The sequence below is a fragment of the Podarcis tiliguerta genome, assembly GCF_965153285.1.
Source record: "Podarcis tiliguerta genome assembly, chromosome: 5".
NCBI lineage: Eukaryota > Metazoa > Chordata > Lepidosauria > Squamata > Lacertidae > Podarcis > Podarcis tiliguerta.
In genome coordinates, this window is record NC_139538.1 from 40,463,915 (window position 1) to 40,481,244 (window position 17,330).

Here is a 17,330-nt window from a genome sequence, read left to right on the forward strand (position 1 = left end):
TCAACCAAAATTTTCTCCCAAGTAGCAATTTCCACAACAAGCTTTCCATCAACCTACACTGTCTGAATTATTACGGGGGTGGGGGGATAGATCCTGTTCCCTAGACTATTAACAGCTAAGCATCAAAAATGTCACCCATTTTCACTACTGTTTGTGCACTTAGAGCCACTGGTTCACATGGTGAACAGGACTGACAGCGAAATTACTTAAAACCATGGGCAAAGCCAAGGGGGGCAGGAAGGGGCAGCTGCCCCCCTAGATCAAGTAAAACAATAGAAATACTTAACTTACTGACCAATCACGACAGTTCTGGTCCCCTAACAAAACTTCTGGCCCCCCCAACAAAGTCCTGCCCCCCAATAACAAAAATCCTGCCTACACCCATGCTTATAACTGTAAAGTTATCAGCAACAAAAAACCCATTACATATCACCATGTTCACAGAGAACACTGCCCTATTTATATCCAACCTGAATAATTAGATCCCCATGTTAATGTTGATGAAGAGTTATGGGAACTTGGCGAAAGAGTTTGGGAGCATCATTTATCTCAGGAAAGGATTCGTCAAGCCTGGAAAAAAGGTGGGCAGCAGATATGTGGAGACGAGGAATTCCCCCCTCTTCTTTCTTTTGGACTCCCTGTTCGTGAGAGATCAGCTGAGAGATCTCCTCCTTTCCGGTTGCATGTGATCTATATACTAAAGGCCAACCCATTGCCCAAAATCACAGTTTAAGGAGCCGTTCAAAAATCTACCACTACATTGGTTCTAGGTTCATTTTAAATTTAGCCCGATTGGGGGGGTGCTGCTGCTCTATAACGGACCAGCTTCCCAAATTCTAACCCCTAATATTGCAAACTAGCAGTCCCTTTTTTATTATTATTGTGGGGCCCGAATTGCTACGGGACAAAAACAATGTTGCAAAAAGCAATTAAAAATCGCCAACGACCAAGGCAACAGGTGATAAAACATTAGTCATAAGAAGAAAGGAAAAGCACTAAAAAAAAAAAAAAAACTTTCTCAAGGGAAGAAAGAAAGAAAGAAACCAGCGCCTCGGGCTCCTCGGCTCCTGCAGCCTCTGGGCTTTAGGACGCAGCAGATGCTACGCGTCTGCAAAGAGAGCGCCCTGCCGGCGGCGCCCCCTCGCGAAACCGGCTTCTCCCAATGCCCGCCCCTTCTCCGCTCTCCGCCTGCGCAGCCGCGCCCCGCCGTCGCCGTGACGGGCAGGCGAGAGGGGACGGAGTTGATGGCGGCTGCGCGGTAGAGACGCTGGCCTCGCTGGAGCGCAGGGCTGGGCGGAGGCGAAAGGGACTGGCGGCGGCGGCGGCCCGTCGGGACGTCTTCGGCGAAGGCGGGTGAGTTGCGCGGCCCCGAGTCGGGGCTCCGCTTCCCGCCCGCGGGGCTGAGGAGGAGCGGGGCGTTTGCGCGCGGGGAGGAGAGCGCCCCCCTCTGGCGCGGGGCCTCGACTCTGGCGGCAGGCGCGGGGGTCCCCTTCGCAAGAAGAGGGTGTCGAGGCGCTCGCCTCCGCGGGAGTCCCCGAAGTTTGCTCGCTTGTGCAACTCGGTCGGCGCGGGAGCCGAAAAGTCCCATCTCGCACCCCGAACCTGGCCGTGCTTACTTGCTGCTGGAAGGAAGACCCGCGGTAGCTTATGGTTAACTTTACTCCAAGTTAGCCCTCTGGGAGCTGCAGTTTTGCAGACGGGTCCTAAGCGCGTTTACTTGCAGGCACGTGCAGCCCCAGTCCCGCGTCGAGTTTGCTACCTGTCCCACGGACTGCAACTGGTTCGCCTAACTTTGCAAAGGATTGGGCTGTTAAAGAGGGCAGTCCGATTTCTGGCCACCTGGAAACAAGTTGCCAGGCACATGTAGGACCAGAGCATTGTTGTTTCTCAAAGGGGTCTTCTCAAAGGCCACCCTACTGAGTTTTGTTGCAGATTATTATCATGATGGGTGAACATCTTGCTGGAAGCCATCCTTGGTGTGCTTTTCCTTGATGCTCCTGCAGTCATTCAGGCTTGTTCTGAAGACCCTCACAAAGTTGGCTCCTAATAGCACAAATGGCTCCTTCGCAAACTAGCATGCCACAGTGACTCACTGTTCCTGTGCCAGCTTCCTTGTAGCCCCATCATAACTTGCTTTCCAGTGCAATCTTATATGCCTACATCTATTCTGATGTAAGCCCCATTGTGCTTAGTAGGACTTACTCCCGCTCAAATGAGCTTTTAAGTCCCACAGTGTTTGGTAGTAATGCACCAAAGCAGCATTTTGTAATGCCTTAGAATAGCTTGAGCTATCAACTTGTTTTGCTTTGGTCACTCGTAGTTGTGATTTGGTAAAGATCTTCAGTTGGAAATTGAAATACTATTCTGCTCGTAATAGAACATGCTGGGAAACTTGAGCTTCAAGAAAACGATTACTTTCACTTGTCTAAAAGAGTTTTTATTCAACAGGGGTCACTGAAAAGGAAACTGAGCAGCCTTCAACAGAGATTCGGTGACATTTGAAGGAAAACAGATTCTGCCTTTTTGACACATCTGAGGTAAAATATTGCAGAAAGGTTTTTTTCCCATTCATAATGGCCTTTCATTGCCTTTCTGAGCGAGTCATTCACCGAAGACATCCATGTATTCACTCACATGTCTTTGCACATAACTTTGCTAAGGAGAATGAACAGCAAAAGGAAGGTTTCGACAATGTATGAAGAAGTAATTGTGCAGGATTAGGGGCTTTGTTGGTGGCTGCTCACACATTCGCCCTCTCTAGGCATTCTGATGCCAGGTAGAAGAATAATCCAAGGGGGGCACGGGTGGTAGCTCTGTACCCCCTTGTTGCCATTCTCTTCACCCCCCATGAGTAGTAATGTGAAGAATAACTGTCTGGTGTCGCACACAACAAAATGAAAATAGTTCATCATAATAGCAGATTATGCAGTAATAGTAGCCCTCAGGTGTTCTGATGCTGTGTAGATAAATTATTGCAATAGATGCACACACACAGGGATGGATATGCTGCTTTGTCCTTTGTCATTCTCTTCACCCTCCAAGTTAGAGGACAATTGGGAGCCTTCTGAACTCACGACACATTTTAGAGCCCCGGAAAACACACTTCTGGAGTGTGAACACAATAAGTCTGAATACCTTGCTCATCCCTATGGGGTGCCCTCATTGTAGTTGCTCTCCATAGCTTCAGAATGCCTGACTTAACACTATTGTTACTGCAAAATCTGTGGACTGGACTCTTTTCACTTTGTTATTTGAGGCTCCATTAGGATGATAACTTTTCAGAGATTTGGAGGCTGTATAGTGGAGCTGTCTTTGCCTGTGGTCCAGCGGTTTATTTCAAATTTTTTAATATTGTGTTTATCCTGTCATGGTCTTTGGTCACCTCGATTTAGCAGGCATTTCAGATGGTACCTCCCAAAAAACCAAGACAAACTCGTCGAAATGTAGCCAGCAATAGATGCGCGAATGTGTTTTTGTGTGACTATTGCTTTTGATAGTTCAAAGAAAAACAAGGTATTTACTCTGATTCATAGACCAAAAGAGCTTTTTTTAAAAGAGGAAAATACGAAAAAAGAAAAATAGGACAGGTTCTTACCGCAAAGTAGCTCAATTCATAATCCAGTTTGAATGAGCTGAATTACTTTATAGATCTTTGTGGAGTTTTGGGAAGCTGTTGAGACAGAAGCCCAGTTCACATATTACTTGTGTGTAGGTACTCAAGATTTCAAGCTGATGCAGGGCTGTGTTTTTCCTGATATTGTGGTGTTCTGCTAGCTCTACTATCTGATGTCTGCAAGTTGAACTGCTTGTGTTTAAGTGCACAGGGTTCTTAATCCTGCAGAGCCCCTAATTGTTAGCAGTTGTTCATGTGTAGGGGTTCCTTCAGAGGCAACCATGTTTCAATGTGCCATCATCAGAGAGTAGATATAGCAAGACATTCTGAGATGAAAAGTGTGGTCCTGTTCTGGATTGAAACTACGAGAGCCCTACACACAAGTAGCATATAAATAGATCTGTATTCTTCCTCCCAGTTGGAAGGTTTCCTTCTTCTGCAATGTGACATAAATGAAAAGATGTTCTCAGATGTTTGAATTCACTGTCTGTCCCCCCCCTTTCCCTCTAGAGAAGTCGCCAAACATGTCAGGAATCAAAAGAACTATAGAAGAAATGGACCCAGACTACGAGGAGATCTCACATGTACCTACAAATAAACGTCATAAAGCAGTTGAGCAGTCAGGTAAAAAATAAATTCGAATATTGAAGTGGGACAGAGATAAGAGGAGAAGAATATAGTCTGTCTATAGGGATTGGTTTGTGTTAGATTTCTAAAATATGCAGAACACTGCTGTTTTTCTTTCACACTAATAGAATTGGTTTCAATATTTCTTTGTGTGAAATTCAAGAGCTTGACTGATGGATCAAGTGCCACCGCTTCCCATTTAATTTTATTAAAAACTTAAATTACTATAGCCAGACTGAACGTGAACTGCAATAATACTTGGTTTTACAACATTCTTCTCACATGTTCTGTGGCAGTGGATTTTTTTTTTTAACCACCACCTGCACCACAGCTATGATCTAAATTATTCTCTCTCTCTCTCTCTCTCTCTCTCTCTCTCACACACACACACACACACACACACACACTTATATAAAAATATAAAACATTTGGTCCCAGCTATGCATCTAACCAATTGTGTAGTTTGGTCCACGTATGGATTGCTGAATTTATGTGTCCAACTAGACTTTTGATGAAGATCTCCTGAAATGGATTGAGTGATTGACTGTTTAACTTCATCAAGCCCTTGTAAGAGGTTTCTTTCACCAATCTTCAGATTTTGGAGCTGTCATTCATGTGTTCATGTATCAGTTATTGTATTGTGGTTCTTTAAAATATTACATATTATTCTTGTATTATTTTAAAATGGGTGGGTGTCACACATGGGTGCACGCACACATACAAACAAATAAAAATGGCGTATTTTTTCATTTCTTCATACTTGGCCTGGTCATTTTGATACTAAAAAGTAAGCCAGAAATCCACATCGTCTTCCAGGCATAGAGGACTGTGTTGTTGCAAATGGCCTTAACTTTCTTGCCCATAAGAATATTCTTCTTCTTTGTGGACTCTTCCTGGACAGCACGAGATGCTGCAGTACAGAAGATCGAGGCAATTATTAAAGAGCAGTTTTCTGTAGAAATGAAGAATAAAGAACATGAGATTGAAGTCATAGATCAGGTATACAGATTTCAAGCTCAGTATTCTGTGGGAAGGGTTACAGTCACTATACTTCATAACGGGACTTTCATCTTCTCCCCACCCCCCCCACCCCTTTTCATAGCGCTTGGTTGAAGCAAGAAGAATGATGGATAAACTGCGAGCCTGCATTGTTGCAAACTACTATGCTTCTGCTGGTCTTCTTAAAGTTGGAGAGGTAAAACTGATAGCAAGGAGCATGTGACTTTTTGAAAGAAAAAAAAAATTGCATTTACTACAAAGGAAAACCGCCAGATGTTTGGTGGTCTGCAACCTCCAAGGAAGCCATGGTCAGATAGGTGCTTCTGCTACACTCTGCAAGTGTTTATCAGCACAGTGTATACTTTGAACAGGTGGACATGTTACTTTCTGTCATAACTTTAATTCTGAGCAAAATTGAAGTGTGCTGCCTCCTTTGTTGTTTCAGGGAACCAAGACCTGTGATCCTATGGTTTTTAACCATCCATCTATCAAGAGATTTTTGGAATCTCCCTCCAGATCATCATCTCCTGCTAATCAGGGGTCAGAAACTCTGTCAGTGAACCATTCAGAGAGTGAATCATCCCAGCACATGGACTATTTGATGGGAAAGGACAATGGCAACCTGGATGTAGAAGAGCGATTATCAAACAAGCTCGACCAGAGGCTGAGGAAGAATTCTGGGCAGGTAAAATGAACCCGAGGTGTGAAAACAAGGCAGGAGGAAGGGGGGGAAATAGTGTTCTTTTGTATTCAAAGGCAGACATGGCAAATATATTCTTGACTTCTGCTGTGCCTTCTGAAACCCACAGAGATGGTTTCATCTTCAACACCCCTCATTAGCACTGTTGTAGAAAGGGGTCAATTACAGGTCTCATTATATTGCTTTTTGCTGCCTGTTTTCTGCTGATGTAGCACTATGTGCAGTGATAATTTCAAAATCGTTGTGCTCCATCATCCACAACACCCCCCCCCCCCCCCGTTCTTAACTTTATTTTCCAGCTTCTAAAAATATATAGAACAAATAATCCCTGTATACACTTCTCCAAGAAATGTTCCATGCTTATACAATTCAAATAATACAGTCAAGCATTGTTTGTAGATAATTTAGATGTGATTACGTCAGTTAGGTGCTTTCTGGTCCATGTCTAGGCAGATTGTCCCAGAGTGAGTCATTAATAACATTAAATGGCTCAAAGTTAGTTCAGTTTCTACAACAGCTTTGGGGAGGGCAGAGAAATGGGTTATTTTCATCTTAGTTTTTTTAATGTGAGAGAATTACGGTCCCTGTCCCTCAGAGGAGTGAAAAGAAATTTAATCCCCAGTAGTGGCAGACCTTACGTGATGAAGCAGAAAAATCCTTTCAAGGAATGTACCTAAATTGACCTTTTTTTGTTCTGCAGCAGCTCTGCGTCTCCCTACTCTTGCTTAGATTTGCAAATGTGCTAAATATCTTTAAAACGGGTATTTTAAAATAAGCTGGTCGTTTTATCATTTTCAGGGTTGTTCTCTATTAGCCTTTTACTGCATACAGGTGTATGTCCTTTTTGCAACTTAAACCAGTAGCTGCATCTTCCTTGCAGGGGGGTAAAATGTTTGCGTAAGCAGATTTCTAAACAGATTTCTGTTTTGTCCTTAGGGCACTTCTGGTGTTGCTAGAGGTCACAAAGGGGCCCTGAGAAATGCTGGTCACTCAAATGATGAACATTCGCGGCTGTTTGTGAAGAAAACCATAGTGGTTGGCAATGTCTCCAAGTTAGTACCTGAAGTCTTGTTCTTGTGTATTCTTTGACTGTTCGCCTGGAATGTGGATCGCATCTAGAGAAATAGCTAAACAATGTGTGCTTTAATATTTCAAAATGTTTGTAGTGGAATTGATTTAAGTGATTATTTCCCCCCTCTGCCAGGTACATTCCTCCTGACAAGAGAGAAGAGAATGACCAGTCCACTCATAAATGGATGGTATATGTACGAGGGTCCCGAAGAGAACCCAGCATTGATCACTTTGTTAAGAAAGTCTGGTTCTTCCTTCATCCCAGCTACAAACCTAACGATCTTGTCGAAGTCAGGTAACAGCACTTTCGGTGAAATTTCCAACTTGCCCCAACTGACTGACAGATTTTCAGAACCTCAGTGATTTTTACTTAGGGGTGGGGTTCCAGTACTCTGGGAAGGGGGTTCAAACCCTCTCTGGCTGATATGTGGCATCATATGCCCAAGAAGGTAAACACAGAAGAGAGCATAACCCGTCCCCTACCTGCTGTTTTTCAGTCACGATCTTATGCATGAGTAAGCCTGTATCTGGAGCCCAGCAGAAATAAAAGGCATACTGAGCAGAAAACAGATGGCAGAGATTGTGTGGAGCAGCTCAGCTCCTCACCCCATCTGTGTGTCTTCTCAGAATTTCAGCTTTCTGTCTGTTTTTCTAAGCATGGTGCTGAGATGTGTATTTAGCTATATCGCAGCTGGGGAACCCACGGTTCTTCAGATGTTGTTGGCCTCCAGCCAGCTCCCACTAGCCCCAACCAACATGGCCAATGGACAACGATGATGATTATTACAATTTATTACTCTCCCTTCACCCTAAGGTTCCAGGGCAGGTTACTAGGTAAAAAGGTAAAGGTAAATGATCCCTGGTTGGTTAAGTCCAGTCAGAGGCAACTATGGGGTGCGGCATTCAACTCACTTCAGGCTGAAGGTGCCGGCATTTGTCCACAGACAGCTTTCCAGGTCATGTGGCCAGCATGACTAAACCGCTTCTGGTGCAACGGGACATCGTGCCAGAGTGCATGGAAATGTTGTTTGCCTTCCTGCCACAGCAGTATCTATTTATCTACTTGCACTCGTGTACTTTTGAACTGCCAGGTTGGCAAAAGCTGGGACAGAGCAATGGGAGCGGGTTACTAAATGAGGAACACAATGTTAATATTAAAACACAATTTTAAACAGCCCAGCAAACAATTTAAAACAACTCAACATTACAAAAATAAGATTGGTCCTAAAAATATACACCTCAAGCGTCAAAAGCCAGGGTAAAGAGTCTTTAGCATTTGCCCAAAGCTGTATATGAAGGTGCCAGACACCTCTGAGGGGAACTGTCGTACAACATAGGGAGGACCACAGATTATAAAACCTTTCTAAAGTCAAATAGCCAAGACTGCAAATATTAGGGAGGCTTGAAAAATTTGAGTAGTATGTTCAGTACTTAAGATCCTTAAAATTCTTTGGCACTGTCTCGAATACTTGAATATCACTATGGTAACTCTTTGCTGGTCTTCCACCTTATGTGGGCCTTGTTGCTTGTTCTGCACCTCCAAATCCCAAGCTCAGAAGTATCGTGTATGTAGTGGAAGACTTTTGTTTTGAAAAATGATCCTTATTTCTAGAGAGCCTCCTTTCCACCTGACTAGACGGGGCTGGGGAGAGTTTCCTGTCAGGGTTCAGATTCATTTCAAAGACAGCCGGAACAAAAGAATTGATATCATACACCATCTGAAGGTAACTTCGCTGCAGTGATAATGCATAGATGAAAATACTCTCTTTGTATTTTTATTGTTTTGCTCTCACAAGAAGTAACACAGTAAACCCTGTTTTCTATGCTAGTCCTTTTATGGTTCAGAATAGTTGTGTCTTCTGTGATGCAATGCTCTTCTCAGGGAAATAAGTATGGCTCCCTCTTGCTTGGCTTTTAGAAGAGTCCTAACTTTTTTCATATTATAGTTTGCTTTGGGGTGATTTTAGGGCACTGTGTTTTATTTACTGGTTTTATTTTATTTAACAAAGTTTAAATACTACTTGATTGTAATGAAATCTCTAAACCTAAAACAGAACAGCAAATAGCCCTCCATGCTCACACAAGTCAAAGTGCATAGTATCCAATGCCAGTCATTCTGGCATCTGAGACAGAAAACCCTACATGTATATCTTCCCCAACCCTACTCCCTGCAGTTAAAATACAAAATAAGAAATTAAAAAGTCAACAACTTTCTGGCATTTTGTGGTACCCCAAACCAACTGCATGGGGCAAAACCTCACTCTGCCTATTGGCAGGGCCAGTTCTGTTTATTGCTATGTGTCTTTTTAAAGTTTTGTGTATGTGTGTGTATTTGCTAATATTTGTGACAAAGACACCTAAACTTTTCCTTTCCTAATTGTTTCGTACAGTTGGATAGGACATACACAGGTCTACAGACGCTAGGTGCTGAAACGGTATGATTTTTAAAAAGTTTTCTCAGGCTTTTCTTGTAAAACTGTAGAATGGAAACAGTGATCACTTTCTTTGGCCATCTCCGCCCCGCCCCCCAAAGTATGAGCAGTAAAAATAGTTATCAAGCAGTTTACATGTTGAAAGTGCACTCTGTAAATTGTGTGCTGCTCACTGGGTGGGCCATCAGTGTCTGCTTAGAATTGACATGAGATGCACATGCTTTCTGCTCTTGGTCTTAGGCAGGATTTTCTGTGACCTCTTAAGGCAGGCATGGGAAGCCTCTGGCCTGCAGGCCAAATTAGGCCTGACAGACGACCCCATCTGGTCAAGGCGATTTTGTTGCAGTTGCACCCACCAGTCACTCATCTGAAGTCATATGTCAGGTGTGTGTCACATAAAACTGCATCTGCAAAGGGAGCATTACAATTGGAAGCCTTGGAGTGCACTCATGATTGTTCCTTTGCAAGTAAAGCATTTAAATTCAGTGCTGAATACAAGTTGCACGGCTGGGGTCCAGTTCACTCAGGAGATCCCAACTGGATTTGAGGTTTGCTGAAAGCAGACCTGGGAACAGTTTCCCTAGCAGATCTGCAGCGTGGCTTGCATTTGATGGCAGATTTTAAACAATGCTGAATGGAAGCCCTGCTGGTTCAGATAGGGATCAGATCCACTTGATGTCATATAACTAGCTGATGTTCTCTGAGCAATACCTGCTTCTGTGGTTGGTTGCTTAACTGTTAGGTTACTTGAACTTGAGTTCAGGTGGATTTTAAGCAAACCAACACAATTCCCCCAAACCAGGAGCTTCTGTTGATGGGTGCAAAAGGTTTAGAAACTGGTATCCTTTGTATCTAAGTATGCAGTGAAGTCCCTCTCTGCACACTTAAAAAAATGTATCGTCATCAGTTGCCTTACCATAGTTGTTTTTCTCTTGAAAGGTGGTGGACGTTGAATTGCACCGGCATTCTTTTAGAGAAGAGTATGTCTTCTCCCAGTCTTCAGATTCTGATCTTTCTGATGCCCCCACCTCGTTGCATTTGCCATTAAATATGCCAGCACCTGTAAAAGCATCCTCACCAATAAAGCAGATGCATGAATCCATTACGCATACTTCTGCTGAGAAAGGTAAAATAAAAACGCTGGGGTTACTTTAGTTGGCCCTTCTGTTGCTAACAGTTGTGTTTGTGTTTATTAACGAAAAATAAAATTCAATAAAAAAATTAATAAGGCGGGGTTGGTCAACATAATATGTGTGTGTCTTAGAGTTGGAGGAGAATTTGACCCAGACTGGAAACTGGCTGATCTGTCGATCCATAGTATGTATCCACCCAAACATATATTGGGAAGGGCCATAGCTCTTGCATGCCAAAGGTCCCAGGTTTAGTCCTTGACCATCTCAAGGTAGGGCTGGGAAAACCCTGGAGAGCTATTGCCAATCAGTGTAAACTCTGTGGACCAAGAGTCCAACTAGGTATAAGGCCGTTTCCTTTGTTCTAAACAGTGTTATGTTGTAGAGTACATTATGATGAAAAAATTCTGATACTGAAACTTACTGGAGACACATCCTAGTTGACGTGCAGTTTCAGTGGGTGTGCAAGGAGAGAAACTTTTTATGGAATAAATAGTCTGAATAGGAAAACACTACGCTGTTTTGGAGATGGCGGCCTTTCAGATATTGAGAGCTCATTCTGAGGGACAGAAACAAGTTGTTTTTAACATTTTGATTTGTCTGCCTAGAAACACTTCATAACACTTAGAAAAACACTTTTATTCATCAGGGTTCAGATCTGAAGCCGAAAGACATACGACCTTCTATTCCTTGCCGTCGTCTTTAGAACGGACTCCCACAAAGCTGGCTTCACAGAAAGTTACCTTTGGTTCTCACGGCAACTCAGCTTTTCAGCCAATTGCTGCTAGTTGCAAAATAGTGCCTCAGGGTCGAATCCCAAGCCCTGCTGAGTCTCCGGGCAAGTCTTTTCAGCCCATCACCATGAGTTGCAAGATTGTGTCAGGTATGGCTTGGTTTGTGCATCGAATTGTGTTGTACAGCAAGATAAGAATAAACTGCTTGCTCTTTCACTGAGTACAGTTACAATCTTGTATGTTGTGAGGAGGGGTGGGGGGTGGGGTGCCACACAAGTCAAGCCAGAAGCATGAGATGGTGACACTCAAGTAGACACTATGTCACATATGCAGCCTCCATACTTAGGAGTAGTTTTGCTCCTAGTCTACTGAGCCCCTGTCTTCTAGGTTGTAAACTCCCTAGTTCGTAGGTCATAAGGGGCAAAATGCTAAGAAGCATTACAAAATGTTTAATGCTACTGGGGATGAACAAGAAGCCCACAGCCTTAAGGCACATAGGGCCAGATTCTGTTAATGAGCCTTGCTCTTGTGTCCCACAAATTGGCTTGGAGGTTGTTGGGGGAAGGGGAAGCAGAGGGGAGATTTTTCCATTTGATGGAGCAATCTCCTTAGCACCACCTTGATAATTCCTTCCATAGTCCTCTATAGTTTGCTGTAGAAGTTGTGATGGGAAAAAGTTTCATCTTTCAATGTTCTAACTTCCTGTACAGAAGTCTGTTTCTGAAGAAAACACAGCAGGTGCCTGTGTTTTCATGGAGCTGCTTCTACGCTTGCAGTAGAATTGATTCTGCAAATTGCTGCTATTGTTGTTGTCGTCGTCACTTCGTTACCGTCACTTTGGATATCTGTCTGACATGTACAATGGAGAATCCCTTTCTGTTTCCTTAGGATCTCCAATATCGACCCCAAGTCCTTCTCCACTACCTCGAACTCCAACTTCTACTCCAGTGCATATGAAGCAAGGGGCTGCCACCCCTGTTGTCAATAACCCTTATGTTATTGTGGACAAGCCTGGTCAACCAGTTGGGGCAACAGCCACGAGCACAGGTGTGGACTGTATGCGGGTGGGGAAGAATGTGCTCTCCTTTCCAGAGCCTTTGCAGTGTGTGTTTTGATTTGCCTTTGAGGCAGAATGTTCAGAATAACCCCTAACCCCTTGTGTGCTTCGCTCATGTCTTAATTGTCATTGCTGGAACAGCCATCTCCCTCACTAACTTTTGTTTTGTTTGTAAAAGATATTTTCCTTTCCTAAGACTCCTTACTCCACAAACCTTACAACAGCCTTCAGCGACCCTGTGCCCTCTGGATATTTTGGTCTACAACAAAACATCCCTCCAAAACATCTTGCAGATGCTGGGTTGATGAAGGCTGCCTTATAGCATTCACTTCCATTCTCTTTGATCAGTTTGCCAGGGACAAGCAGTTGTTGTAAAGTAAATTGCTTGTCTATCCTTAGTTGCATCGAGCAGCTTTTTGCAGGTTTAGACATACCATCATAGATTAGTCAACTGCAAACATACTTCACTGAAGGCAGTTCCTGTAAAAGTGATTGTGTTCTGTGCATGCTAAGAACATAGGAAGGTATCTTACACTGAGTCAGACCAGTGGTCCATCTAGTAGTCTAAACTGACTGGCAGCAGCTCTCCAGGGTTTCAGGCAGGGAGTCGCTCACAGCTCTACCTAGAGATGCTGGGACTTGAACCTGGGGTCTTCTCCATGCAAGGCAGATGCCCTGCCATTGAGCTACTGCTCTTCACTTTTCCTACCTGCGCTTCTCTGTTCTACAGTGTAACACAGGCTTTCTTAACCCTGGCCCTCCAGATGTTTTTTAGCCTACAACTCCCATGATCCCTAGCTAGCAGGACCAGTGGTCAGGGATGCTGGGAATTGTAGTCTCAAAACATCTGGAGGGCCGAGGTTGAGGAAGCCTGGTAGAAGGTGGGGGAGGGGAACTTTTGCACCCAGAACTTTTCAGCTCAGAGACACTGCTGAGAGACGGGGAAAGTGTAGGAAATGGTGGCAACCATCTCTCACGTGATTTGTGCCTAGTCCTGGCAGAGCTGTAGGTTCTCTGGGGCTGCATTCAGCATGTGGGCATAGAAGAGATGTATTGCTTTCTAGCAAAATGGGAAGCAGACTGGCAAATGAGCACCCGTCCTCTCTGTGGCTTTGTGGGTGGGAAGCAATGGTGTCCCCCTCTGCCTGTGAACCACCTGCCATGTTGCCTTCCTTGCAAGCAGGCAGCGGTTGTTCCATTCCACCAGTTGTCTAGCAAGGAAAAGATGGTTCTGTTCAGAGAGCTGTAATGTGACAGTTGTTAGAACACACTGGAGCTACACCAGGATGGCCAAATGTGTGCTGTTGTATTTCTCAATATATAGGGAGCCCTGGAAGTAAGGCTTCAAGTGTTTCTCAAGCCTCTCAAGGGACAGCATCTCCGGTATCAAAGATCCCTGGGAGCAGTTTGGTAACCTCTGCTGTCAAGGTAACATTTGTTTGTTTGGCTTTTCTGTTTTTGTTTTGTTTTTAGAAACTTGTTCAGGTGGAGTATTTTGTCTTTTATTCCTTGATATTCCATGGCAGTGTAGTGCCTTTTTCTGGAAACTATTTGTAGAGTTCTGGTTCATTTTATTTATTCATTAAATTTATATCCTACTGCTTCTCCCAGGGTGGCAAGCAGTAAGCGATAAAACATCTTAAAAACATGGTTAAGTGTTTTATTTCTGCATCCCAAACATCTCTTGTGTTGGGTCTGCTTTCAAATGTCTCTCAAGTGCTCTATCCCTAGTGTTCTCCCACCAAAACCACAATTTTCTCTGTATTTCACGGCCCTGTTTTTCAGTGGTGTTTGGAGAAGCCAAAATGCCCATTTGCAACACTGTCATGTGTCTCTCTATTTCTAAGTAAGTCCTACTGAATTCAGTAGAGCTGACATCCTAGGTAAGCATGCATAGGATTAGGGACTTGGGCAGTTTTTCCCTCCAGGGTAAGGCAATGAACTTGCCTTCACCAGCCAGAGGAAAAAATGGTTCACTGGGTAGTCTGGGCATGGCCTATTTATAAATTACATTGGTGGAAGACACACAATCTCCGTAGTTGCAACATGTTTCACATTTCCAAAAACCAACAAGTAAGCTGAGGTTATTGAGTGCATTTCTTGTTAAGTGTGGTGTTGTCTTCTGTGTAGGCACAAATTTTGTATTTAGGGAAAACAGAGGTAGCACTTGACAACTTTATAGCTACCATTGTCAAAATAATATTTATGTAAACATTTGGGGTGAGGGAAAGAGATTCCAAATAGCCAGTGGTGATTGGGAACCTCGCCAGTAGAGAAGCACTGGGAGCAATTCATTTGGCTTTTGAAGCTGACACAGATGAATGATGTTAGTATACTTCTGGGCTGGGGAAGAAATCTCAAAGGTACAGAACTAGATTGTTGCAGATAAATGGTACTTCAGAAGGTGATGGATTTGTAGCAGAATTTGGAACTTTTGAATACTTGCTTTTATTACTGCTTACAAAAGAGAACATTCACCATAAGCTAAATCATCTTAAGAAGGGATTGATAAGCTTGTTGTGTGTTTCAATAGACTGCTTCTAGTATTTAAAACAAGATAATTTTTGTCTAGAATTGTTTCCTATGCAACTTGGGTGTTGATGCAAAAGTAGTAGAGAAAGCCATTCCTTTGTCACTTATGAAAGCATCTCTACGTAGCAAGTTCTGTGCCGTTTTAACCAAACCTGGCACAGGTTAATGATGGTGATTTGTAATGAACAACATGCGTTCAGTAACAAGCTCATTGTATTTGGGAAGATTTTAATGAATTGAAGCCCTCCTAAAAGTGAGGATCTCTATTTCTGTACTTAACTAGGGCTGCTAAATGCACTAAACATTATTTTTGCATCTGTCATTTTAACTGTTCAGTTTACATTTATTACCAAAAGTTCAGTATTTAAAGGAGGACAGCATAACGTATGCTATAATAAACAAAGGTACGATTGTTAGAAGTTTAGATTCTCTTTCATTTTAGAATCACAACTGAACCAACGGCTTTAAGGTAATAAAACTTTGTGTCGTTAACTCCCCATGAAACCCAGAACTTTTTGCAGGCCCAGGTTTGCTTATGCTCCTTCTCTTGAATAAGCTCATTTCTTGTATCATAGTGCTTAAAAAATAATAATTGCATAGTTAACTTAATTGTCTGCTTTGTATAATTCTAGCAGGAAGACTCTCTCTTTGCAACCATGCCACCTCTGTGTCCAATTGGGAGTCACTCCAAGGTACAAAGTCCTAAATCTGTGACCGGAGGATTTGGAACATTTACAAAGGTATTGGAAGTCTTATTATTCTCTTTAGAAACTCTATAGAAAACTCTATAGAAAGTTTCTCTATAGAAACTTTATTTGCAAATAAATACTACCAAAGCAAACTTGCCCAAGTATTGAAAGTACCCATTCTGATTTTTGTTTCGCTCTTTCCATAGTGTCTAGGGAACAGAATGACCTGACAAATTTACCTCACCACCTTTTTCTTCTTTTTTATTGTTACACAAGCAACTGACTTTCTTTGGGGGAAGATAATGTTAATATACAAGTAATATGTGTGGTGCTTGGTCTTTATATATCAGTAAATATTTTGCAACTGGTCTGCCCAGAGCTGAGATTGAGCTCTGATACTATACAGTCATACCTTGGATCCCAAATGCCTTGCGAGTCAAACGTTTTGGCTCCTGAACGCCACAAACCTGGAAGTCAGTGTTCCGGTTTGTGAACGTTCTTAGGAACCAGAATATCCGACGGGGCTTCCGTGGCTTCTGATTGGCTGCAGGACCTTCCTGCAGCCAATCAGAAGCCACACCTTGGTTTCCGAACATTTTGGAAGTCAAACGGACTTCCAGAACGGATTCCGTTCGACTTGGGAGGTACCACTGTACTGTTTCAGGGCAAACCAGACATGTTTCAGATATTCTTTGCAAATATACTCCTCTTCTGGTAACTTCTCTCAGAAGCTGTTCTTACCGTGTCCCCTGGTTTTAGGATACAGATGCAACTATGAACTTTTGAGGGACAGTCATATATGAATTACTTAGTGCTCAATCAAGCAACCTATTTGTTTCTTGTAAAAAAAATAGACAGCCATGGTGTCTTTATGGGGTTTTTTAGTAGAGATTAAATTCTTCCCTTCCACTTGATTTATTTGAAGGTAATAATCAAGCAAGAGCCTGGAGAACCGCCTCAACAGTCTCCAGCATCAGTGACTGGGACAACCTCTCAGACCTCAGTGCAGCAATACGTTACGGTGAAAGGAAGTCACATGATTGCTTTGTCACCCCAGAAGCAGATTGTGAGCACTGGAGAGGGAGCCACATCCTCTAAGGTAAAATAGTTTCCATTTCTTTTTATTTCCTTCGGCTGTTTTCACCTGGCTGTAGGTCATCCCCACCTATTTTCAAGCTGTGGTGTGCAGATGTAGATTCGAACCTGGATTTAGTTGCCTGCTGTGCTGAAATGTTTTAATTTATTTCATTTATATGTTTGTTTAAAACTTTTTTGGTGGATGAATGAAAGTATAGAAGTGCCTAAATTAAATAAATGCATTTGTGTCTACTAAAGACACAGTCAGTGCTTTCGGAATGTGGAAAAACACCAGTTCAGAAACCATATAGTTTCTTTGTAAACCTGCATTTTGCATCTGGGTAGCATGTCCTGCATTTGTTCTCACACAGCTGCCACTTCAGGCCCAGTTTGTGCAGCTGACTTTTTCGCATTTTTAAAATCCCATTGCAGTAATATTGTATCTGTTGCCTTAGAAAGGTTATTATATTTGTTATCCATAGATACGTTTTGGTTTGTGATGGGCTTTTAAGTGGTATAACATTCATATAACCAAACTGAGTTAATTGATGATTGCCAGGTTTTGAGTCACCTGTGTTTGTTTGGTTGTTGTAATGCCGTATTGTTTTTCGTGTTTTCCTGCTCTCTAATGGGCCAGTTCAATTAATAGATGGCCACAATCTGTTTTAC

The 17,330-nt window shown here is 42.9% G+C and overlaps 1 protein-coding gene across 4 annotated transcripts in view; it reads left to right on the forward strand.

Moving 5' to 3' along the window:
* The first annotated feature begins 1,191 nt into the window (after positions 1-1,191).
* The window catches only part of YEATS2 (YEATS domain containing 2), a 38,015-nt gene continuing 21,876 nt past the window's right edge, over positions 1,192-17,330 (forward strand). For all 4 annotated transcript variants that reach the window (XR_014512037.1, XR_014512038.1, XR_014512039.1 and 1 more), the window contains exons 1-16: positions 1,192-1,353; positions 2,449-2,537; positions 4,124-4,237; positions 5,142-5,239; positions 5,343-5,435; positions 5,685-5,924; positions 6,876-6,991; positions 7,144-7,305; positions 8,623-8,734; positions 9,401-9,445; positions 10,382-10,568; positions 11,222-11,455; positions 12,195-12,353; positions 13,688-13,791; positions 15,528-15,635; positions 16,510-16,683. Coding sequence is in view for 1 of the 4 variants with exons in the window: in XM_083443447.1 (XP_083299573.1) it covers positions 4,138-4,237; positions 5,142-5,239; positions 5,343-5,435; positions 5,685-5,924; positions 6,876-6,991; positions 7,144-7,305; positions 8,623-8,734; positions 9,401-9,445; positions 10,382-10,568; positions 11,222-11,455; positions 12,195-12,353; positions 13,688-13,791; positions 15,528-15,635; positions 16,510-16,683 (1,932 nt within the window). In the remaining 3 variants the exon portion in view is untranslated. The remainder of the gene's footprint in view (positions 1,354-2,448; positions 2,538-4,123; positions 4,238-5,141; positions 5,240-5,342; positions 5,436-5,684; positions 5,925-6,875; positions 6,992-7,143; positions 7,306-8,622; positions 8,735-9,400; positions 9,446-10,381; positions 10,569-11,221; positions 11,456-12,194; positions 12,354-13,687; positions 13,792-15,527; positions 15,636-16,509; positions 16,684-17,330) is intronic.